We start from the raw sequence: 25,487 nt of genomic DNA on the forward strand, positions 1-25,487 counted from the left end.
CGATAAAGAAGGTTTAAAAGACACTAAAGATGTAGCCTGTCGGATTTCGATTGGTTTGCGCCCGGACCTTTAGTCACCAGCCGAGACCTCGGAGTAGGTAAAATAAATGAGCAGATGCAGCCTGTGTTGTGTCGCAGTATTGGGAAGTTATTTAGTTTAATGAAAAGCTGTTCTGTAGCTGCAGTAGCACACTGAGCTCCTATACACTCCCGCACATCTTCCTCCCTGGTCGGTGCCTGGTGTCTACGTTAGCGCCTGGGCGGGTGACGGTTCTGGCAGGGACCCGGGTGTGTTCTGCTTGTGGTGGCTTCTGTAGCCTGGAGCCACAAGTCTTCAGCAGAGACGTGGCTGCAGAGCTCTGGGGAAACTCCACAGGCCCTGATTGTTTTCATTTGCAAACTTGACAGTGACTCAATCGATATGACTTGAGGCGCTTTTCTCAACAGAGACACAAAAGGCACCGTGCCACTTATTCCTCGTACTCCTGTAAACAAACTTTGATGTGTAATGTTGTTGGAGTTCCCCCTTTAACTCAGTCCAACTGCCTTCACGTCCTCCAACATGATGTACTGACACATGGCTGCAACAATAAAAGAGAGAGAGAAAGAAATCATGTGCAGATACGAGGCTGAAACATGATGTTTCTGAAGATGTGCTTGATGTTGTCGACACAAAAGACCAAAGGTATCAAGAGGAGGAGCGTCTAGTCAGCCGAGGGAGTGATATCAAATGCGTAACGTAAACAAACAAACAAACACTGAGATAAGAGATTTAATCTTGCATAATCAGAGGTCAAGGCTTTAAAAATATATGCTCGACACGATTTCTTTTATTATTCATAAACTTTTCCTCTTTCATTTTTAGTCAAAGTGCTGAATTCTGGCTCTAATGTCGACAGAATAAAAGACTCTTGAGTCGCATTAATCATTTGCTCAAACACAAAAGACTTAATGAGATAATTTAAGACCATTTAAGAACAACAGAGAAAACCTTTAAGATTTAATAAGAGAAAAGGCAAAGTTCCACAGTTTTATTAAACTTCTTTAATTGCTTATTGATAAATTACAAACTCACAATCTCCAAAGGTTTTTTGAAATTAAATTAAAAGACTGTTTCACAAAAGAGGGTTAAGAACTTTTCAGATTTGTTTTTTCTTTTTTCTTTTGGGTTCATCAACTCATCGGATGTTTTCGAAGGAAATATCTCGTGTAAAAGAGGAAGATAGAATCTGAAATGAAATCTGATGTAAATTACAATAATATTTTATATGTAATTTTAGTCTTGAAGTCACTGAGGTTTTTCAATGTGTCATATGAATTGTTTGAGTCTGACAGTGGCACCAGACTGTTATTAAATCTGTCCTTAAATCTTGATCCCGCTCAGTGACGGGGTTTTAATTCTTACTAGCCCGTATATAAACTGCACTCCTCACTTTTAATGTGCAGATTTATAAACCCCTCGGAGCAGACAGGTTTGCAAGAGGATGAGCAGAATGCATTTAGAAAAGCCAGAGCACGTATTGATCATATATGTTCACTCAGTCACTTCAATTACACACACAAGAACGAAGGAGGGTTTACATTTGCTTGTTTTCCTGATTCCTGGAAGGGCGTTTGAACTACTTCTTTCTGTAGGTTGTATAATTCTGGGACGTTATATTAGACCATTCAGTCTCTTTATCAAGCACCTGTTGCCGTGTGTGTTCAGGTTAATGAATATACAACTGGAGGGTTTTTGATAATGGCGTCGTTCTGACAGATTAAAAAACGTTAGAAAAGTAAAATGTCAAATTTAAATTGGCAAATACACCCGGGCGCGCCCTCCTACATAGAGATTGTGTGTGGGGAAACCCCGCAGTACAGATACGTTAATAACCTTGCTTCATTAAAAACTTGCTCATTAGCAAAATAAAACTTCTGGCCCAACATACTCCCGGGTCCTCAGCCCATATACTTCCACATCTGGGCAGATTCCAGCTGTTATCCTGAGGTATTGACGGACAGCTGAAAGAAAAGAATTGGTCCAGATGTGGAGGTAGCATCTGACAATCGTGCTGTGTACGGGCCAGATTCGGGCCGTGGAACCGGGCGTATATATCAGTGTGTCACAGTTACAGGAAGCTGAATGTGCTCCTGAGCTTGGTGGTTCTGTTGTGCAGCAGGTCACTGTTTACCTTGTTCACGCTCACTGTGTCAGTTTACCTGCGCCAGGTGAATAAGGCGACCACCACCTGTGAGTCAGAGCAACATTAAACATATTGGATGATCAGTGTGTCGGAAGCTCTGTTTAAAAGAGTCACACCAAACTGCATGCAAATCCACGCAGGCATAAACTGTGCCACTCTAATGTTTCGTTTATCTCACTGGTGTCGGTGTCTCTATGAACTGGAGCGCGGCCCAGTGAGACCGGGTTCAGTCTTTATCATGCCGGCATCACACAGAATGGGGAAACTCATGTAAATGTTTGTTGATGCCGTTCACGTTTTCCACTCCAGGGTCTCGGTGAGAAGACTAAACACCGCGGTTCAGCCAGGAAACATTTTGTTTCAGCGCCAGACACAAACTGTTTAGCTGAACCGAGAGCGCCTCCAGCTTTTCTCCCGTCTCCTTCCAACCCAAGGTCGAGATGATTCATTTGTTTTTAGTTTGCTCACAGTGTTTTATACAAATTTCAGCACATCCGTTCGAGTACAGAATTACACAATAATTTTTTTTTTATGCAAAAAATTTCTCTTTTTTTTTTTTAATATTCATTTTTGGCAGGAGGCTTCAGAGTCGTTTCTCAACTGTCGGACCTGGGATGCAAACCCTCGGCTCGCAGTCACGAGAAGATGCTCTGGTTATTTCTGAGCTGCATGTTTTATTTACTCCAGAGAGAAAACAGAAAACCAGCAGAGAGAAAACTCCCTGCAGCTACAAATCAAAATGTGGAAACAATACATCCTTTTTAAAAATTTGGGTGCTGAGCGGGGGCTCGTGGAGGAGTGGCACGCTGCTTCCCAGTCTCTCTTCCACGCTCCTGATGCTTCCTAACCCCCTAATCTTGACTGCAGATGCAAATAGTCTAAAAAACGTCCCTACCAAACATTTGCATTTAAACAAATAGATAAAGGTCATTTTGAAAAGCTGCCTCCTCATGACTGCAGTGTGAGGTGGCATGTTCCATGTGTCCCTGCCCTCCTGACAGCCTGGTTAAAGCTCCCACCGTGGCACGCCACTCCACTCAGTATGGTGCTGCACACTGGGATTTAACTACTGTAGGCAAATACAGCAGAGGGACAACAGAGAGGCCTGTGTGTGTATGAGTGTGTGTGCATGAGTGTGTGTGTGCATCAGACTGCTCAACAGCATCATGGACGCAGGTGAGACACATTTATTTATATACTAACAGCTGTCTTTGTAATGTTTGAGAGAGTTTACTGCAAGAATATTATTTTTTAACCTGTTGAACATCTGATTTTTTAAAAAATTATATTAATAATTGCATGAGAAAAATTAATAGAAACTTTTTTTTTTTTAATGTGTGACAACTTAATTTAAATTTAGTCAATAATTAGAAGATTTCTGTGCCTGATAAATCAAGAGTTTTCTTTGCTGATGTTGATTTCCTATAAGAACCAGGTCAGTTTAGTGTCTGTGCTGCAAAAAACATATAGGACAAAGTAATATGTCATAAAACATATTCTAAATACAGTTACTCTATTGCTTTTAATATCAAGCACTTGTAAGCTAATTAATATCATGCATAATGTATATTTGAACATGGAATAATAGCGTACTGGATGATATTGAGTCTTTTTGAGTTTAGTTTTTTTTTTTTTTACATCTCATATTTTCAAGAATCTCACTGGCCGAGCAAAGTTGGGGGCTTATCTAAAAGATCCATTCAAAAAGCTGAGATCTTTTACATAAAGTTTTTTGCATGCAATATCCGTTTGCATAATAAAGTTTGCATTTTCATTGAGTTTATGCCTCTGCTTCCCAGGAATGTCCCCAAATCACACCAGCACACCTTTCAGATTTGTGACAACCAACATAAATTATGCTATTATTATTACTATCATCATTATTATTACTATCATCATTATTATTATTATCATTATTAATGCATGCGATATTGGTCATCTTAATTTAAGTGCTTAATTAACCCTCCGGCCTGTGTGAGCGGGTGTTTGGAGTAAATTGCGTCTTTTTAGCTGTCCATTTGCATCGACCAAACCAAAGGCAATTTCCATGACATTTACACACCAATCCCAAAGAGTCATTCACGTATATGCATAAAACTGTGAAACATTCAAATGAACACACATTTGTGGGGATGGATGAAAATTTGTATGAAGTTGTGTTACAGTCAAACTCTGTCGAATGTTCTTCAAATGTGTTTTTTTGTTTGTTTTTTTTTCTCCGTTGTGTCCAGAATATTCGAAGAGAGTTTACCAAGGCGTCCGAGTCAAGCACACGGTCAAAGACCTGCTGGCGGAGAAGAGGTCCAGGCAGACCACCGGGACCAGATACAGTGTGAGTGTCTAAGCCGCTCTGCTTTTGTCCCGTCTCGTCTCTTCCCACTTCATTTTTCTCCCAAACCAAACAGCACGACCACAGTTGACATTCTGTTGGGAGCACAATTAAGAGGTCGGCTTTTACAAATCTCCCCTCCTTGTTTACACTCTGGCTTGTTTTGTGGAGTAACGATCCATGGTTGATCCATTGACCACCTGTACCCCCCCGCCTCTGTCTCCGCTCCCCTCGAGTGCTCGCAAAGCCAATCTGTAAATAGCTGAGCACGGCGTGTGTGGAGAGAAACACAAAGCGCCAAGTCCCATGTCGACCTCACAAAAGAGCACTGACACAATGCTCGCAATGGCGACGGTCATGATCTCCCAAAAAACTGCCCCGAGGTTGGAGGCGGGGGCGTGGTGGGAGGGTTGAGGTGGACAGGCAGCGCAGAGAGACAGAGAAAGGGGGCATGTGTAGGAGGCTGCCTATGCAAAGTTTAATCCACACACACCTGCCAGCTGACATTGTCCTCCGCTGTGTACAGGCCGCAGACAAACCTCCTATTGTTGTCTGAGAAACGCACATCAACACACACTCTAACACACATACACACAGTCAGAGAAATCAAACTTTAGACGTCTGCGTGCACAAGCAAGACTGGCTTTTCATTTTCCACATGCTGCCAGTCAAAAGGCTTTTTACAGAACAGGTTCATTGTTTGGTTTCTGTTCAGCATCGGCATGTCCACTCTGTAGATAAGCTAACGACTCGGGAGGAAGACAAAGAGAAAATACCATCAGATGCAACAAAACCTCCCCTCCTCTCATGCAACGCTGGTCATGATGATTCCAGCTCAGGACTTTACGTGTGACAAAGAGATCACAACCACGAGATCCTGTGAGAAACAAGACGACAAGAAAACCACAGTAACTTGTTAATTCCTCCTGTTTTCACAGCGATCAGCTTTTACATTAAAACTGGTGACTGGTTTTAATGTTGTGACTGATCTTTTTTTTTTTGACTGGTTCAAGCCGTGAAGACGTGGAAATAAATTCAACGTACACTGGGCACGTGCGAGCCGGTGTAAACAGGAAGTAGATTGTCAGAAGTCCACACTTGTATTTTAACATTCATGTTGCTCCCACCACTGGAAGCCGAGGCTGATGAGACCCAATCAGGGCAACTGTTGGCGTTTACGTCATCGTTTCTTAAGGTCTCTGTTTTTGCCCTTCCAGAATAAAACACAACCCTCAGGATTTCAAATTAAAACGCGTACAGCAGTGATTCCAAAAGTCTGTTCTTGTTTTTCTTCTGGAAACTCGTAGCAAAGGAGATGAGTTTTGAACCCAAATCGTTTTGGTGTGGATGTAGCCCGTGTTTCCTCTGGGTGCTCTGGTTTCCTCCCACAGTCCAAAGACGTGCAGATTAGATTAATTGACGACTCTAACTTTCCCGTAAGTGTGAACGGTTGTTTGTCTCTATGAGAAAGTGGCGACCTGTCCAGGGAGCGCCCTCCCCCGGTGTTCAGCCCTCCTGCGACCCTCAGAGGATAAGCAGTCGTGCTAATGGATGAAGTTTAGGTCCAGATTTGTCTTGTAGCTTCATTCTCTGACATTAAGGACAAGGCTGATCTTATTCTACAGACTTGTATCATCAAATCCCTCAAGAAGAGGGAAACCAGTGTGTGACAGAGCTTATTCCTCTGTATTTCGACTGCACAACATCACATATTCATGACTAAATGGGATTAGCTTTTAGCAAATGAAAGCTTTTATATCTCACCTGTGTCACTAGAGGCCAGTGGGGCGTTATTATTGGATTTTAGTCTTTTCATGGGATTTGTTGACGATGAAAAATAATTGGGAAAAATGCAAAACTTTATCCTTTTTTAAATCTGCTTCTTTTTGTGAGCAACTGTTGTGCATTTCACTGAACGGTGCAGCAGCAGAATATTGTCGCTGCGTCTCATCTTGAAACGCATGCAAACAGTGTGTGATGCATGCAGGAGCAGGAGCAGCAGCAGGAGGCTGGAGAGGAGTGTGTCTCTGTCAGGGGTCAGTGAGTCCACAGGTGAGACAACAGCAGCAGCAGCAGCTAGTCTCTGCTTTACTCTGGAAAATAGGAACAACGACATCGCTAACTGTTGGAGTGATAAAAAATACAGACTTCAAACTCCATCAATATTTTACAGTTGATTCCAATTTGCATCTATACTGTTGAATGCTATTTTAATTCCCAACTGCCCTACATCAGATATTTTCAAAATAAAGTGAACAAAATGCAGCATTAAAGTGACACTGTACAATTTTGAAAAGAAACACAAACACATTATTTCTTTTTACAAATTCAAATTGAATTGATAAGCAATAAAAAAACAACCTTGATCAATTCAATACACAGAGTGGCTGTGCTGCTACAGTCTAAGTAGTTTTTATGATAAAGTAGTTCCACATCTGTATGAAGTCTAACCGACTCATACTGTATTTGAAAGGCCGTTCTTCCACCGCGCTGCTTTGTAAATGCAGGACTAGACAGGTGACTAATTAAAACTGTCTTGGTAAGATGTCGCTGCTTCAGGTGCAAGTGTCTGGACTCTACTGGAGGATGAACACCTTTCTCTTCCTCTCATCTGACCACATCACCTGTCTCCACATCGCTGTAGACCAGCCGCCTTTTGTAATGAGGGTTTATACGCTGCAGCCGTGCTGTAACATCCCTCTGTGTGTAACTGTGGATGGACTGTTGTGTCCGACAGTCTGATCACGTGCTGCATTGATAATCTCCGTCACCTGAGGAGGAGCTGCTCTTCTGTTTCTCTTTACGTATCTCGCTAATGCACGAGCATCACACGATGTCCGGCCATGTTTACGGACGTCTCTACCCCACAGATCTAAATGCAGATGTCACTTTAGTCACCGTTCCCATGGAAACAGCAGCCAGTTGATCGGCCTCAGCCATCCGATCAACCCTCTTTCACGGTCCCTCAGATCTTTTCCTCTTCACATCTCTGTATAAAATCAGACTCAACTCTTCCTGCTCAGCATTTTAAAACATGCAGCAGAGAATGATGGGATATCAGCTGCTTAATTGTACCATGCAGTGAGGAAGTGTGGAAGCATCTGCACTCATTATGTTTCTCCACTCATTTACTCAGGTTTAAACTGTAGTTCGTGACCCGTCTGTATCTGTCCTGCGTCTCAGCACCTTTTGCACGCACTGTTTACTTGTATGTTTATAAATGGTGCTTTAAGCCCTAATGATGGACAAAGACGCACAATAACTAAAGCCGTCCACCTCTTTACGTTCGCTGATGCTTCTCTTTTATCACTGAGAATAAAGGGCCATTGAGAGAGAAGAGCAAACTGTGACCACAGAGTGAGTCTCTTCGTGTCGGGACACGGAGAAAGTCAGAGTGACAATATAAAGATCCTGCATTATTTCACTTCATCGGCTTCTCTTCACTGGGAACGTTTCTGTTTAAGGTGGACTGCCCAAACATGCTGCTGTTACATAAATGATCCGGCACCGTGAGAACCGAAGGTGTGTGATGAAGAAAGCTCGAGTCGGGGGAATTTTTTATTTTGCGGTTTGTGACGCATCTCTGGGTGAATGTTAATGATGAGCAACAAGAGCTGTAATGATTCACGTGCTCCGATAAAATAACAATTAATGGAACTGAAACAAAAAAACCAAACAAAATCCTGAAAAATTAAGATCATGTTGAATACGAATGAGTTTAGAGGAAGTGCAGCTGAAGCAGTAGAGCGAGAAGTCTGGTCTGTGGGAATATTATAAAATATGCATGTGGATGTTCACTTAGTAAAGGATGAAACAGATGCGACTCTTTAAAATATCATGTAACAGGTAGTGGGAATATGAGGAATAAAAGAGTGTTTTGCATAGGAAGGAAGAGTTTTTTTATTTCTGTGAAATAACTCCATCATTATCCTCACCCCCAACCCCCCAACCCCCCAACCCCACCTCTCCTCCACCACAAACACACACACTCGCTCTGTGCGACTGCCTGAGTTTGAGTGAGCAGATTTCCATACACAGCCTTCAGAGATGCACTGAGCCATACCTGGGCCACATGAGGAAGTCTTGGCACTGGCAAATCACATTCAAATTCTGCCCTCAAAATTTGTTTGCCTCCCAGCCAACACTGGCTTAATATCAACTCTTTCATGCTAGCAATATGCAAACGAGCCTGTCAAACCTCGTCTGTGTGTCCCTGCACTCTGCTCCTCTCCGACGCTGCTTTTAGAGTAGAAACAGACTGAGACTCAAACTATTTGTGTCGTTGGTCAAAATAAAGACGCACGCATCTTAATGAAACATCAAATCTATTCTCTATTCAAGATGATACGAGAGAGATGAATTGGCAAACAGGATGGATCATTCCCTGCAGGTGTAAAGTATCCATAGAACTAGATTTTTCCAACAAGAAAAATTAATTTTGGGGGAATAAATTAGGAAGTTGTAGGTTTAAATATTTGAGCTGGAACACGCTGAGAAAACGATAAAATAAGACAAAAACATGTATTATAGCACAGTTCCTCAATCTCTTCTGGATTGTAAGAGTCCAGCGTTAGTGAATCATTAAATGTGAATTTGATCATTTATTTTCAAGAGCCTAGAGAGAGATTCAAATTGCTAATAATATTATGATTTATATATGTTTTAAGAATTTAAAGAATTCCTAATATTTATTAAACGGATATCGGTGTACCAGCGTTACAAGTCTGGCCCTTAGGAAAAAAAACAGTTGTTCATCGAGTGTGATGAATAAACATTTAGACATAAAATAAAAAACAGCCTTGATCAAACGTGCCGACTCACTTACAGGGAAGTATAAGAGTAACAAGTGATTAAATGACTAATGACACGTAACACATTCTCCGAGCAGGAATAACCACCAGAGATAATGATTAACTTTATGTCTGATCTATTCCTCATTGTTTTTTTTTTGTTTTGTTTTTTTTAAACTTTGGATGATTGTATTATGATTTAGTTCTCAACTGTTTCGGGTTGTGACCTTTTGAATGAAGCAACATGTCCTTTCACCGAGCGCAATTTAGTGCAGCAAAAATATTTCTTTCACTGCTCTTTATCCTGTTTATCATCACTCGACCCCTCACATGAATCGTGACCTTGTGTGGGTGTCGAGCCACATGTTGGGGACCACTGCATTATAATCTAAAGAAACTATATTGTGATATTGCTGTGTGAGGTAGATATATTGTCCTTTGACTGTAATATATGGCCACAGAGAGTAGGAAGTAAGAGCTGCACGTTCTACTGTTATTTACTCTGTATTATTTACTCTTGTGCTTATTCCTGGGCCTGTACTCTCGCCTCTTTCAGCTGCCAATCTTGTTTTTGCGTTGCTTGTTGTGTGGATTGCCCACATTGTCCTCTGTAGTCCACACATCTCTGTATATCCCTATTTGTCATGTTAAATTTAATTTTACAAAATTGGTCACAAGAAAAGTGAGCGAAATAGGAGCAGTGATTTCAGTAGGGAGAGTACTCAAAGATTTTCTTTCTTGCATTTTATGTTTATGGCAATAATTGCAATAGTCCACTGGTGATGATTTGAATTAAACAAATCAGGAAAAAACTGTTATTTATTTGTGAATGGAGGTGACCTGAAGGACACCACAAGGACAGTCTGACTGTTTATGTGAATGTCCAAGAGATTTCTGAATGTATAATGTGTAAAAATCTAGACATAGTTAATTCTGAATGAAATTTTATATCATTTCGTTATTTGAAAATAGGAAGGATATGTGCTATTTCATTTTCATTTAATGAAGGAGCCCCAAAGTCTTCATTTTTAGATAAATAACAAATTATTAAATAAACATCTATGTGGATATATTGTGTAAAATATAGCTATAAATGAACAATGATTTGCAGAATAATTTAAATGATTTTTAAAAATCAACTAAATGTTTTTTCATCATTCATACTTTCAAAATAATTTCTTGTAAGACATTTTTATTTCACACCACCACATGTAATTATGTATTATTAATAATAATACTACTACTAATAATAATAATTAATATTATTATATATATTTTTTTAATTTTAAGGAAAATAACGGCTGTAATACATTTAAAAACGTGCATCTTAAAATAAGTAGCTTAATTTTACAAAAATTAAATAAAAACTTTAACTTTCAACACTAATTTCTCCCACTGACTCAAATCGCTATGATTGGCTGAGTAGCATCACGTGACCAGTGAAGCGCTGTAACGGTTAGAAAAGCTACAACGGTTAAAATAGAAACTCCGTCAGAAATAAATAATTCTCAGTTATTTCTAGGTTGTAGCTCCGGTTTCGGATAGGGCGGCGTCCGGGTCCGGGTCCGGGTCCGGACCACCGTCCCGCCTAATAACGACCTTGGCTCTAGCTGGTTGATTCAGAATAACGTTGTCGTTGCTGTAGCTAACGGGAGCTAACTAGCTAAACCTGCTAGCAGCTGTTGAACTTGCTAGCCTGAGAGACGCAGGAGCTACAGGATTATATGGAAGGTGACACTATGAAATTAAATTTAACATGAAATAAAAGTGTTATTGTTATTTATGCAATATTGTTAACCTTCTAATTTTACTAGGAAATATTCATACTCTTAAGGTGAAATTTCTTAAATCAATTCCCTCATTTAAGTTGTTTCTCTTTGAGTCTCTTAAATGTGTAACAAACAAGAAGTCCATGTCAGCAGTTATTATATATTCTGAAATGTTAGTCTGAAGAAGTCTGTCACTTTAAAATATGTATTTGTCCTTTTTTAAAGTATTTTTAGTGAGGGTTTTTTGCTGAAATTTTATGTTTGTTATTTGTTTATTTTCAATTTAAGTAAAAAGGTGTTATTGGGGAAATGCCATTATTATTTATTATTATTCTTACATGTAAGAAAGAAAGAAATAAGCACTTTCACTCCATTCCTCTGATGATCTACACTTTCACACATAACTAAAATACCATCCGGTTTGCATGGCTCACTAAAAGTCTAATTTCTGTGCCACAGGGAGGATCGACCACTCCACCTTCATTTGTCCAGATGCCAGGTGAGAACTGCAGACATCAAAGATCTCCATCATTCACTCCTCGCTGCCTGCAACATAAATCTGTCAACACAGTCCCCATCAGCACTATCATTATTACTATACTTAATACTTGGAGGACCCCAGTAAGCATTTTGACTCTGCTGTCTGCACAAGAATCTGGGAGGTGTAAACACTGTGGTTAGACAGAGCAGGCTGCCAATAATCACTGTCATTCACCGCTGCTGTGGTGAAGATGAGGATCTGATTTATATTGTTCTCTGCAGGGTCTCACATGCTGCCCAGCTACTACGGCATGAGGCGTCCCTTCATCTCCGACTCAGACTTCTGTCCGTCCACCAAGCAGTTTTCCCCCGACGTCTACTCCTCCACCCTGGGCGGTAAACCTCTGGGCTGCGATCCCTCCTCAATGACCAGCTACTCTTCCCTCATTGACAGCTACTACCCAGAGGCCTTTGGGGATTACCGCAGCGCTGCCACCTTCTCCAGCTCTGGAGGGTCCTTCCTGCCCTCGTCAGCCCTCTCATCCCTGCTGCCCCCCTTCAGTGGAGAGTCCTCACATCTGTTTCTGGTAGGATTCGGGATCAGGATTTGTGTTTGTGTATGACATACAGAAATGAAGACTGAAACGACGGTCATGGTCATGACTGGCAGGGATTCAGCAACGTTTTTTTCATTTACCACGTCATTGGTTTAGCAAGTGAGGAGTGTGTGTGTGCAAAGTGAGAGCCCTACAGGAAATGAGAGGAACTGCAGGTTACATGAGTATTTTGGATTAAAGTAAAATTAGCACAGAGTTAGAAGTCCACTGGTTCCTCCTCTGTCTTAAAACAATAGTCATGTTCCCATATTAACACTGAAACATTCCTCCTGTCCATACTGGACATTAGGAAATCTCTTCCCATACCTACTCCAGTCCTGATTCAGTGAGCATCTTCCAAAGTCCTTCGTGTCCATGTCCCTGCTCTGCAGCTTAACCAGGAAATAGTGGCCAGGGAAAAACAGAGGGGGAAGTTTAGACTGAAAACAGTGTAACAGTGGAAGATATCCACTTCATCCATCTAACTCAGACTAAAGATAAACTCCTGAATACATTTTGCACAGAAGACTCCCATGACTCCCACTGATAAAGGGATCTCTTCTATGAACAGGAAGAAAACCTGTTTTAATGTTCATATGTGAACCTGACTATTGTGTAACTACCTGTAATGCTGACCTATAAAACCTACTGCATGCTGGGAAAAACAGAAAAACAGTGGAGTTCAGATAGTTTACTTCACAAATGCAAATCTGCTGCTGCAGCTCAGCTCTTTTTACTGCTAAAACAGCTGTTAGTGATTTTCTGCTTCACATTTCTTGGTTCTTTAGTGTGTTCTTATATAATTTTTATATTTATGAGATGGTGACAGAGCAGCTCATTATACACCACGTCAGTTTTAAATGTCAGGTTTTATTAGTAGATGTACTGTGTTGTACATTGATAACAGAAGCATCAAAGCTGCTGTACTCGCTGAGGTGTGTGTGTGTGTGTGTGTGTGTGTGTGTGTGCGCGCGCACGCGGAAAGTGAAAGTAAAATGTGACCTCTGTGAGTTTGAGCTGACAGGTTGTAAAAACCTGGACGGACACGATGATGCTTCTGTTCGTTTGGCTCCTTACAGGAACTAGACTCTTATGTAGAGGTGGTGTTTGACACACATGGATCCAGGTGTTTAAGTTACAGTCGGAGCTTGCAGTGCTGACGGTCTATCAGCACACTGTGAACCAGGGTTTGAAAAGTGTGACAGTAAAGCTGCAGATTAACGAGCTGCCCGTAAAGCTGAGGGGAGCTGAGCATTCACATGGAAATTCTCTGTAGGTTCATCAGTACAATAGAGGTGGTGTTGTCTGATGTCAGAGAGGAAACTGATGAATGAATGATTCATCCTCTCCTCTCTTTTCCTGCCTCAGAGAGACTCGTGGGAACAGTCGGTTCCAGAGCCAGTATCCCAGGTGGACGCTCTCTGTGCGGACAGCCTGGCCCCCGTCAGCGTCCCGCCCTCCATGCCCAGCCCAGAGCCCCCGGGTAGCCCCTCCCAGTACCGGTCCACCAGCCGAGGCTCCTCCATGGGCTCCGTGTCCAGCAGCCAGCCCTACACGCTGCACCCCCTGGAGGACACCCACTACCACCCTTTAACCACCAGCAGCTCCTACCCCGTCCCCTCCTCCTCCTTCCCCTGTCCTCCCTACATGAGCAGCTCCGCCAGCGACCTGGTGTCCAAGATGGTGACGGAGGAGGCCGACGGCCACGGCAGCCTCCCGCCCACCGGCGAGGCTCAAGGCTCCTGGGTAAAAGAGGACGGGGTGAACTCCTGGTCGCCCTACGAGATCAGGAGGGCCTACTGACGGATGACTTGCTCACCTGGAGGTTTCGCAGACACTTAAACCAGGAACCCAACGAGCACATGAGAGGTGTTTGTAGATACGTGTTCAGTGCGTTTCCAGAGTATCGGTGTGTCGATATTACAGCCTGATCCAATGGAAGTCCCTGCTTATTTCTAAGAAACAAAAAAACTAAACAAAAAAAGTCTTTTTGTATAATTTATATGAAAAAGGGGTGAGAAATAACTCTAAACTCTCTAACCCTCAAACTGAAAATAAACAACAACAGTCAATAAAATAGGACAGTCTCGTTCATGGTGTAAGATATGAGGATTTGTGGTTGTTGTAAAACCATGTGACCATGAACTTACATGGTTCTTGAACCACAGTGAGCACTTCTGCAGTTACCAGTGGGCTGTGGGGTAATCTGACAAGATGAAATAATAATTCAGTAAAATGTACAGTATAAATATGTTAACATGTTTGTGTTTAGGTGAAAATACAGGTAGGATCTCAGATTAGTGCGACGCTGATATTTACTGTCCATATAACCAATAAACCAGCAGCTACAACAGGCCAGCGCACAGGACCCCAGCCTGAGCAGAGACGGCAAGAGACACGGTTGAAATAACGGATGAATAGTTCAGATGTCGAGTTTCACACCAAACAAGTCACTGATTTAACACCTGGATCCACATCCAAGAAGATTATTGGTTCTTTTTTAAAGGAGCTTGTCAGATATACTTTAGTACAGAGTCTGTGAGTGGATGTCATTCATGTGGAACAATTAAAATAAAACAAAGAGCTGCTGTGGATAGAATTAAATTCTGTTGGAGGGGCCTGGATCCTCTGACACTTTACTTTAACCCCCCTCTCTTTATCACTCAAACAGCACTGTAAACATTTAATAACAGGTCACACTGTTATACAACTTAAAACTCTTAAAACTCTCTAATGAATGTTCATTATACATAAATACATAAATCTATCACTTCCTTATTTGTGTTTATTACCATTAAAAATGTTACTGAATCACTTACACTTGCTTTATGTTGGGTTAATATATATGAATATCAAAATAAGATGCACTTATTAATATTGCTTACAATGATTTTATTGTGTGTAATAAACCATGTAATTAAATTTAAATGATATGTTTACATAATGAGTGAATTTAAAGGGTGTGGCACTTAATGTATTAATTATACAAATGTATTTGAAACTACAGAACACATGATTACATATTATTAAAACTATATATTATCAAACATTCATTAACTGATTACTTTAGTTAATAGGCATTAACATTAATAAACATTTATGAATATGTTTACAGCTACTCTACAGTGTCTTACAGTGTATTAATATAGATGGAAAAAAATGGGGGTTAAAATAAAGTGTAAACCCAAAATTCCTTCTTATTCATCAAACTTTATCAAACAAACAACTGACAAAAACATGGATCACATCTGTTCAACTTTATTATTTAAAACACTTTCAACATGTTCAACATTTGTACAATTGTAATTGTCAGTGAGCGCCATGTTTTCTATTTTCTTTAGCTTGAAATCAGCTGCAGTCAAAGTGCAGCCCAATACTGAATCAACCATCTTTACACCGTGTGTGTGTGTGTATATAATGTGTGTATATATAACATAGTACTGTCCAGAATTTAATACAAAAGGGATTTGGACGAAGGCTTTAATATAGAGCAGTTAAACTGAGGCGGAGGGAGAGGTCGTTCTGGTGTTTGACCACTAGGTGGAGCCACTGCACCGCTGCTGCAGCAGGAGGAGGAGGCTGCAGCAGGGATGAAGAAGTGTTGCAGAGACAAGAGGGACTTAGTGAGAAGTGTTTGAGATGAGAACAGGACTTTTAAAGTTACAACATGAAACAAACCCGCAGCTGATGTTGATCTAGATGATGGAGTGGAAACAGTGGCTCTACCACTGCTGCTCTAATTCATTATAGTGGTTAAGAAAAGTCATGAAAACGACATTAATAACTTAAGATTTAATGATAAACATTTAACCAGAGACCAAAGAAACCTGCAGCTAATGTTTTCTTCACGGACTGAGGACAGAAAATCTGCTGCTGCTGCTGTAACTAATAATAGCGTTGCTATAATAAGAAAAGTCATACTAACAACAACATTAATAACACTAAGATCTAATGAGTCACATTTAACCAGAGACCAAACAAACCTGCAGCTGCTGCTGATCATGGCACGTCTTCTCCACGGAGCGTGGACAGTAACTCTGCTGCTGCTGTAACTAATAACAGACATCATATAATTAGGAAAGTCATAATAAAGATAATAACACTAAGATCTAATGAAAAACGTTTAACCAGCTGCAGAGACCTAACTGCCCCAGATGTTCACAGCTGGATTAATATGAAACATTTAAAAATGAATCAAATTGTTTGTGATTTGCTGCAATTTCGAATAAACGAATCACTTCTAATGTTTTTCCCACATTTTAAAACGTACTAACAGTGAATGGCAGCATTTACAGGCTGATGTGAACGTGTTGCTGCTGTGTGATGCACAGACAGTTCCTAAAACAGCCTTTTATAAGTGATTAAAACAAATATATTTCAGTTTAAATCAGCTGTGAAACAGTTTAGATGCAGGAGACTTGGTGCTGTTTTTAAATGTTAATACACATGTTATTAAACTGAGGATTTTCACTGGGAAAATCTTCATTATTGTGGATGAAATTGAGCTTTTTAAGAATTAAAAGTGTGTGAAACGTGATGTTCGGAGGAGCGGGGAGCAGCAGAGTCGTCCCCCTGCAGCCTTCAGCAGGTGAGTGCTCAGCACCGGAGCCTGCAAAGGCCTGCAGTGCCAAAGATGGCTGCTGTCCTTTGCCACGCCCACTTCTCTCTCAATTTTATGTTTTTCTCTGAAAAAAAGCTTAAAAATATGTTTCAAAGTATCGCTGGCATGAAGGGGGACCTCAGTGAACGTGTGGCCGCAGATAGGAGCCGAATTGCGGCGTTAAAGTTGCGTATATGAGGCACCCAGTGCTGTAGTGCTTAATGAGGGGGTGTGATGCCCTGATATTGTAAATGGAGGATAAAATTAATAAAAGTATGGTTTCTTTTTGGTCAAAGTATAAAATACTAATATATTACATTAAAGTGGAGCTTATATAATGTCCATGCGTAGTGATTTTTATTGAAAAATCGATATAACTCCGTTGCCTCTGAATATTCAAATTGAAAGTAACGCGCAATCAAATCATTGTCAAATCATTGAGTTCTAGGGGTTTTAAATAGTAGGCATGGAGGGAGAAAATCTCAAACTAATATGTTCACAGCTATATTACAATATTATTGTATGCTCTGACCCTGCTGTAAGACTTTTGTGTTGAGATTTTTTTAGACTTTTGCACAAATTTCGTTCTTGGCCATTTTGCTGAGGCAGAAAAGGACGTTGTGGAGTCCCTCAGGTCTTCTCCAGAGATCCTCTCTTCATCTTTGTCATCATGTCTGGTGAGTTTCAAGTCGGATTTTCATCTGGAAATCATTTTGCAGCCTTTTTTCCTGTTAGACAGAAAAGAGAAAAGAGAAAAATGGAAAGTTTAGTGTCAAAACTGAGAACACAGCAGAGTCACATGTAATATCAGCAGCTTTTTTTCCTTTAAATGTGGATTTCATTAGAGTTTTATGTGATTTATAAAATGAGAAAGAGTGACATTAAACTTGAGGTGGTTAATGTGTAGTTTAATGCCACCTGTCTCCCTGTTGCTGGGTGGATCAACAGTTGCCTTTTCTCCATTCAAACTCTCCTGCTCAGCTTTAGCGACTTTTACAGATTCATGATATGTTTCATTTTTGTGATCACTTGTATTAACACACGTCAGGACATGTACACGATCATTGTCAAAGACATTTTTATAAAGATAATTACTGTGGATCTGACATTTCTGCCGTATCTACACCGGGTTGCTCTTTGCGTAACAGGACGTTGTGAGTAACCGCGTTAGAGTGGGATGTGTCTGCCGTGTGATTTTGGCCCACTATTTGCCACATTTAAGACAAATCATGAAGTAGCATTTAGCTGTATGAATATTTATCAGATGAGGTTTCGTAGTCGAGGCTTCGTCTCTTATCAAATCGCATTTTTCAGGCGGATCGCCACTCCTGGTGCTTTACATTACGCCTTTGGGTCTAAATTACGCGCACCTATACGAGGCGTTCTCTGCGCGTCCCTTAATCAAGCTTCACCTATAGGAAAAATAAGCCGGAATTCCCTGTAAAAGTGCCACAACATTTCACTGTTTCATACCGAAAGAGGGGGCATGGGGGGGGTTTAATAAAGTGGCAGAGAGCGCAGAGGAGTGGGTTTGAATTATAAACAATGCGTCGGTGAAAATTTCCTCCAGAAAACAGCAATCGGATCAAACTGAAGCTCGATGAATCCAACTTTTCCTGAACGACCGGAGGCAGGAACATGGCGCTCAGATGCGTAAACATCTGCCTGTTTTCACGGAGAGCTGCGGAGTCTCTTCACCGACACAAACTTTACTTTGAAATCGACTCATATAATATATCTGTGTGCCTCAGATCAGCCGCTTCGAAGCGTTTATTAAGAGAAGTTTTAGTCTTTAGTCACGGATCGCTTCGCGGACTCGTTCCTGCTCTTTGTTTGTGCCTTTTACGCGGTCGCCCCGAGCGCCCTTTATCCAGCTTTAACACACGATCCCTCGCGTCTTTCACCCTCCACATCGACCCGGTTCCAGCAGCCAAACATTCAATCTACCACATCTGCGTTTATGATCAAAAATACTCACTTACGGTGGCGCATTTTGTGTCGATTTCCTTTGTTCCTGGTCTCGGACGGAGGGCGTCTCGGTAGCTCGGAGCACACACAGGAGGGCAGTGACGGCGGAATAGGAAACAGACCGAGCCCTGGCCGGGGGGACTGGGGGGCTCTGGGGTCGGGAGAAGCGGTGGAAAACACCCAGAGCTTGAGCGTGAAAAATGCGCTTTTACGCACAGATTTCTCCGACAAACCTTTTCCAAACTGAAGCACCACAAATTATAATACACAGAATCACTCATTTATTGTTTATTATAACATGTTGTGTTTTTGTCACTGACGTTTTCCACCTGGAAATAAAAATCACATTCCGCACTTGATTAGGATGAAATGTGACGACAGAATCATTTCAGGGAGAAACTGCGATTAAAATGAAAAAAAAAAAAAAAAAAAACAAGATGGATGACATTTGATTTTTATGTTTTGAGTGTGAGGGAAGAAAAGACAGCGTGGAGTGGGAGCACGTGGAGGAGGGGCTGAGCGGTGGGGTGGAGAGGAGAGGAGTCATTGTCTGTTACTGTCTGCTGAGGTGGGCGGTGTTTAGTAAACATGTTCTCTTTCACACAGACAAGCCGAGAGTGTACCAGGGCGTCCGCGTGAAGACCACTGTCAAAGAGCTGCTGCAGAGGCACAGAGCCCGCGAGGCCAACAGTAAAAAACCCAAAACGGTAAAAACCTGCCCCCCCCCCCCCCCCCCATGACACCCTGACTGTCACTGTTGTTTCACTGTCAGACAAAGCAGAAGAAAGAAAAACACACACTCACTGTGCAAAGCAGTAAACTGCCCCTGTAAATGATTGACTGTCCCAGTAGCAAATAACGTGTTTTAACGAAGCCACAATCACGCGCATTCACACAAGTACACACACACACACACACACACACACACACACACACACTTAAACACACACATTTGCAAGAAGTAAAAAAAAAAAAACAGAAAATAATGAAGGAAAGTGTCTTTCAAAGTCAAATGTTCTGATAAAAATATCTAATCCCTCCTCCTCCTCCTCCAGATATCCCAGGCTTGTCTGGAGCTTCAGGATCTTTGCGCGTCCACTTTGCCAAGTAAGTTTAACCAGCAACAACATCCAAGTCCAGTGTTAAATAAATCCAGTGAAGCTACAGCAGCAAGTGAATCCAGCCTGACCTGAATCTGACAGAAATCACAGACACCTGCAGCTTGTAAATTCAAGTCTAAATGTTCCTGCAGAGATCCAGACTCAAAAATCCAGCCTGAACCATAACTACACAACTACAACTCCAACACACTAAACTGAAGCAGATGAAGAAGTTGGATTAAAATAAACGAAGCAAAGTGAAAAGCACACGTGCAGCCTCAGTCATGACCCGTTACTAACATGGAAAAGCAATCCTAGTCAACTATTGACAGCTCCAATCCAAAAGTGCAGGGTCCCTACTTATAAACGAGGCAACAGTTAAATGTGTTGGCTGATGGTGTTATGACATCACTCTCTGAACTTATAGGCCTATTTAAATATCCTGAGGTCTGTTCCCACGCGGAGGCTGCACCGTGTCCACTGCGCTCGTGCAGATTGATTTGGCCAAAAAAAGAAAAAAAGAAAAGAAGAAGAAAAAAAAAGAACATATATAAACTTTTAATTTGAAATTCAACGTAAATCCAGAGCGTGTCCTCAGATTTTAACACTGCTTTAAATATAGGAGAGGTTCATATATATGTCAGGGGGAGGGGGGTCGGGGGGGGATCTAATTAACCTGCAGCCTATGATGTCATTTCACCTGTGTATTTACTTATTGAATATTTATCATCTCATTTTCAGACTTCGTCCCGTCACCTCGCTATGTGGACCCTCCTCCCGCCGCCACCACCACCATCACCACCATCACACCAGCGGACGCGAGCAGCAGCTGTGGTGCGCGAGCCCTCCAGCTGCGCACCGCCCAGTACCCGGTCCCTGCCGCTGATAGCGCGTGCAACACCACCCAGATGCAGGGGGACACGTTTAACGACATCCAGCAGCAGTTTGGGGACGTGATGTTGCCCGGCAACTGCTACAGTAACAGCAACAACAACAGCAACAACAACAACAACAACATCGGCGGCGGCGGCAGCTACAACACCTCCCTGCCTCCCCCTCCTGCCTTCCCGCTGCCCTGGTGCCACGGTCTCTCCTCAGATGCGGATTACTATGGGAATGGGATGGTAGGTTTCTGACACTCACCAAACTCCATTTAAAAAAAACGGTGTTTTTAAGAAAATTGCATTTTCTTAATTATAAACAAACACGATTTCACCTCAGTCCTCGTGTAGAGAGTCGTGTTGTTCATCCGGCTGCTGGTCAATCTACAATTCTTTACACTCTTCATATTAATAAAGTAATAGTCAGTTTGATAAACAGGATTATGCAGAATAAGAGAGTGGTTTAAGAGCTTTTGTAAACGCCTTAAATCGTGATCTTAGAATACTGAATAATGTGTCAGGCAGTGTCACAGTTTGTGGTTTTGGAGTGGAGGTTTGGCAGAGCAGTTTGTCCTCAGCAGAGACTTGTCAGGTCTTGAACTCCACATGTAATGTGATTATTGTATATTTATGTGGCCTACAGGTACATTTAGAGCGGCCCGGCTAAAGTTTGATTTGTTTGTGATTAAAGGAGAATAACAGGCAACAGAAAAGCTGCATGAGTTTAAATAAAGTCAGTTTAGTCGTGCACACATCAGTGGAGGAGCGTTGTTATTTAATAAAAGCAGAATTCACATTGAAAGCTGAAACAAAAACACCACTCACAGGCGTCCCTGCTGAGCCTGTAGTGTCAGTTTGATGTCCATCACATGACACCAAAAAAATTAATCCTCCATGTCTTCTTCTTCTTCCTCTTCTTCTTCTTCTTCTTCTTCTCTCCCAGGCTCCTTGCTCCTCCCCAGAGTTGCTGAAGCTCTGCAGCCCCGTGGATCACAACAGCTACTCGCCGCAGGACTCTTTCTCCTCCTCCTCCTCCTCCTGCTACGACTCGCCCACCAGGATGGAGTCCAGCTACCACGGCTTCCCCTCAGAGCACTACCACTACCAACACTGCACCCTCCAGGACTGTTACTGCCTGCCCCACTGTTGGCCGGGGCAGCAGGAGAGCTACTCTGCCCCCGAGTTCACGCCGTACTACACCCCCACAGACTATCCCTACGCCTGTCCCGTGGAGGAGAACTATTTCAAGAGGGATTTGCAGATGAGCTCTGAGATGTGTTACAATGTGCTATGATGAGACTCGCTGTGTCCTCGCTGTAAATACGATCCCCTTTGCTTTTCAGTGTGCTGTTGTTGGCTTGTGCTTTGGTGGAGTGAAGATGATGAATGCTGAATGGATGGAAAAGCTGATATTTTTGTATTGATTACTGTTTTGTTTTTTTTTACTATTAAGATTTATTTTCATACACATAACTTGTTGCAGAACTAAATAAAAACACGTTGAACTCACCAACAGTGTTTCTCATGTTTATTTACTAAGTAAAAAGTCGAGCCGCGCAATTAATCGAATCCACAATATCCAAATCACAGGAGTTTGTTTGATAAAGGTGAAATGTGTCACAATATTGTTGTGCATCGTTAGCACCATTAGCAATCTGGTGCTACAGAGCCCTCCGCCTACAAATCATATTCTCCAGACGTAAAGGAACGTGTTTGTTTGAAACAAGAGCCGACAAACATCCCATCATCATCCTTTTAATATATTTTTTCTGTGAAAACGAAAATGCAAAAACAATTTAAACTGAAGTCATAATCGCAATATCTGTCAAAATAATCGCAATGTGATTTTGTTTTTGTTTTGCATATCGTGCAGCACCAGCAAAAAGCAGAGCGTGGCGTCATGACGACCGAACTCACAGCCGCTGTGTCGGTGTCGGTTTTCTGTTCAGTCATGGTCTCAGTCAAGTTCATACGGATCTGGTCCCGCAGGTTCACACTCTACACACTGATCCTCCATGTTGTCTAACGCCAGCTGTCCTTCCTTTCACAGACTGATCAACACGTGGGTCTGACTGAGCTGTGATGCAACGCCTTGCTCTGACTTACAGGTCACCTGCGGAGACGCCGGGTCGACCACAGGTGAAGGGGAACAGATTTTTGTGAAGCATCAATCATTTTGGGTAAATCTTCTTTTTATTTCCAACAAAATGTCAAAACCAAAAGCTTTAACAGACACAAGAAGCTCGTTGTTACGTAAAACACAGAAGACGCGTGACGTCCTCGGAGGAAAGCTGCAGCACGTCTCCGTCACATGTCTGTCTCCCTCTCTCAGCTGCTCGAGCCACGAGACGTTCGACTTGCTCAAACTTGAGCTGCGATAATGAGACTGTGAAGGTTTCTTAATGAATGCTCTCTTTATTCTTCAGGCTTCTGTGGAAACTTCTCAAGCTGTCTCTCTCTCAGAAACATATCATCCCAACATATAGGACAGATATATTTACACATGCTTCCTGTTTGCTCTCAGCCAGCGAGGACGTTAAGTGTTTGGTCAATGACATGGACAGGAAACAGAAGACACACTGATAATACTCAGATAAAAAGGAGATTTTAATTCCCTCTGTATGAGCACAAGGTTTGGCCTGAGGAACAAAGAAAGACTTGGATCAGCAGCGTCGTTAAATTGAGTTTTGAAGCAAATTCTGAAACTTTTTTAAACAAGAAAAAGAAGAAAAGAAAATCAAAATGAAATGGATTTAGCGTTTCATACCTGTAAAAAGGTTTGAAACATCTAGATCATAATTTAAAGAGATAAAATGAACAGTTGAATTAATAAATAAAAATGTGACTTTTAAAATACTACAAAAAAAAATGTACAAAGTTTGGTTAAAAAACTTCTCAAATGTACAAATCAATTCTGATTGATATTTAAACATCATTATATTTATTGTTAATCAAACAGCAGATTTCACCTGCTGCTTTCCACCTGAGCAGGTAAACACAGATTCATGGCTCCAGGATCTGTGAAGTCCTGATCACAGCAGCCAGACTCAGTAGTTTCTGTCAATACCATATATTTACATGTCAATGCGACACCACACAGCGCCGGCAGCGAGTCTCCACATGAGCTTTGCTATAAATGATAAATCGGATCATGGTTTCACATGCAAACGAGGATCACGCTCCGGCACTTTAGGGAGGTAAACCGCAGTTTAACCCTTTTCATGGGCGAATAAACTGTAACACAAAGAGAGAGATGCTCATTCTTTCACTGTGCAAAGAGTCGAATCATCTTTCTGAATTTGTTTAACCTCCTTTTTATTTATTGTTGTTTTTATTGACACGTTTCCACATCAGCATCAAAACCACACAAACACATCTCCCCACTGTTTCCATCACTCTCTCAGTTTCATACTTTGTTTTGTAGCTATGTTAAATTACATTTTCCCTATTAAATAATTGACTAAATAAACAAGTAAAAACTAAACACACACAGCAGAGGAGGGAGACGTAAGATTTAAGTTAATAAGTTATAGGAGATATTAATGGTCCATCAGTATTGATTGTGTATCGATTGAAAGCAGAAGAACAACTCATTTGAATTCTTGATGTTCTCCTTTAACTGTTGGACCTTTTTCATTTTTACAGAATTCACATATTAAACGTTTCTTTACATAAAAATAAAATTCTGCTTCTGTGACGATTCACACTTTAACTCTAAACTTATTATAGCTGATGTCACTGCCACAGGCTCAGAGATCCTCCTGTCACCTGCCATAATCAACTATAAATGATGATGGAATCAATAATCAATATCAATAGATGTCACATATAAATCAGGTCACTCAAAGGTATGATTTATCGTTACCATAGAAACGCAGCAAAACACCATGCATCATCCCAAACAACAACTTATTGTGTTTCAGCTTTTTATCAGATCGACTCTTTAAATGTTTTATTGATCTGACTGAACAGAAGAAATTCTCCACATGTGTAAAAGAAAATTAACTAGATCCACCCCCCCAACCCCCCCCCCCCCCCCCCACACACACACACACACACACACACCCCTCCTCCTGCGGGGGGGGGGGGGCAAACATTATGATAGAGCAGCCATGCATCTGCATGTTTCTTTTACTTGCATGCTGAGTTTCTGTTTCTGTTTCTGTTGCTGATTTTATAAATGTTGAACTTGTCCCAGAGAGCGACGCCTCTCATGCAGATGTGTGGAGCGTTCAGAGGCTCCAGATGTTTATCAGTGTGTCTGAGTGTGAAAGTCTGGGGCCGCCTGCATGAAACACCTTGACTTAAGATTTTTCATTACGGTTTCCTTAAAATAAAAACAAGTCTTCTCCTTGAAGTTTCTGTAAAATGTTCACTTAAGTATTTAAGGTTTTCTCCTCATCTTAGTGTTAAACTTCAGGAATCACTTAGAGTCAGTTAAATTGTTGAATTAAAACGACCAATTCAAATTCACTGTGGAGAAGTTCCCGTCAAAACAACGGGAGGATGAGAGATCAGGTATCACAAGTCTCCATGGAAACAGTAGAATTGCACTGCTGTAAAATCTTTTTCATTGCTGTTAATTTCTTAACTTTTCTTTTTCCCTAAGGAAACCTTTTAAGAGACTTTGTTCTGTGTCATTCTTCAGTAGAAAATCTAAGGTGTTTGGTGCGACTGGGCCTGATGCAGTTTAGCTTTATGTGCTAACAACAGCATCTTCTAGCCGCTCGATGCCTGAGAGGTTGGAGCTCTCAGGAGTTAAAGTGAAGCGGAGCGGGGAATGTGAGGC

General features: G+C 41.5%; 2 protein-coding genes and 1 long non-coding RNA gene across 6 annotated transcripts in view; 2 read left to right on the forward strand and 1 right to left on the reverse strand.

The window, feature by feature from the left end:
* LOC130168337 (POU class 2 homeobox associating-factor 2-like) overlaps window positions 1–14,826 on the forward strand; it is a 42,100-nt gene extending 27,274 nt beyond the window's left edge. Inside the window, exons 1-5 of one of the 3 annotated variants that reach the window (XM_056375106.1) lie at window positions 2,936–3,361; window positions 4,417–4,517; window positions 11,533–11,572; window positions 11,836–12,140; window positions 13,518–14,826. In XM_056375106.1, coding sequence (XP_056231081.1) covers window positions 3,352–3,361; window positions 4,417–4,517; window positions 11,533–11,572; window positions 11,836–12,140; window positions 13,518–13,952 — 891 coding nt within the window. In that variant the 5' untranslated portion in view covers window positions 2,936–3,351 and the 3' untranslated portion in view covers window positions 13,953–14,826. Of the gene's footprint in view, window positions 1–2,935; window positions 3,362–4,416; window positions 4,518–10,751; window positions 11,036–11,532; window positions 11,573–11,835; window positions 12,141–13,517 lie in introns of those variants that run through there. The other 2 variants (XM_056375108.1, XM_056375107.1) reach the window with 2 other exon arrangements.
* A 520-nt stretch (window positions 14,827–15,346) lies between these two features.
* On the forward strand, window positions 15,347–22,205 carry linc.pou2af1 (lnc RNA pou2af1). The gene is made up of 5 exons (XM_056375105.1): window positions 15,347–17,426; window positions 19,324–19,424; window positions 19,773–19,824; window positions 20,559–20,941; window positions 21,642–22,205. The coding sequence occupies exons 1-5, from the start codon at window positions 17,420–17,422 to the stop codon at window positions 21,990–21,992; spliced, it is 894 nt and encodes a 297-aa protein (XP_056231080.1). The 5' UTR covers window positions 15,347–17,419; the 3' UTR covers window positions 21,993–22,205.
* On the reverse strand, window positions 15,392–19,225 carry LOC130168339 (uncharacterized). 2 transcript variants are annotated; one of them, XR_008827415.1, is made up of 2 exons: window positions 18,732–19,225; window positions 15,392–17,477 (listed from the first exon to the last, which is right to left on the reverse strand). It is a non-coding gene; the product is annotated as an uncharacterized LOC130168339 (long non-coding RNA). The 2 variants fall into 2 exon arrangements; XR_008827414.1 differs by having other exon boundaries at window positions 18,728–19,225.
* Window positions 22,206–25,487: the final 3,282 nt, after the last annotated feature.

This window comes from Seriola aureovittata, chromosome 4, assembly GCF_021018895.1.
Source record: "Seriola aureovittata isolate HTS-2021-v1 ecotype China chromosome 4, ASM2101889v1, whole genome shotgun sequence".
Lineage (NCBI taxonomy): Eukaryota > Metazoa > Chordata > Actinopteri > Carangiformes > Carangidae > Seriola > Seriola aureovittata.

Coding starts and splice junctions, on each gene's coding strand:
- linc.pou2af1 (XM_056375105.1), top strand. Junction 19,425..19,772: donor ACAGTAAAAAACCCAAAACG/GTAAAAACCTGC, acceptor CTCCTCCTCCAG/ATATCCCAGGCTTGTCTGGA. Junction 20,942..21,641: donor ATTACTATGGGAATGGGATG/GTAGGTTTCTGA, acceptor CTTCTCTCCCAG/GCTCCTTGCTCCTCCCCAGA.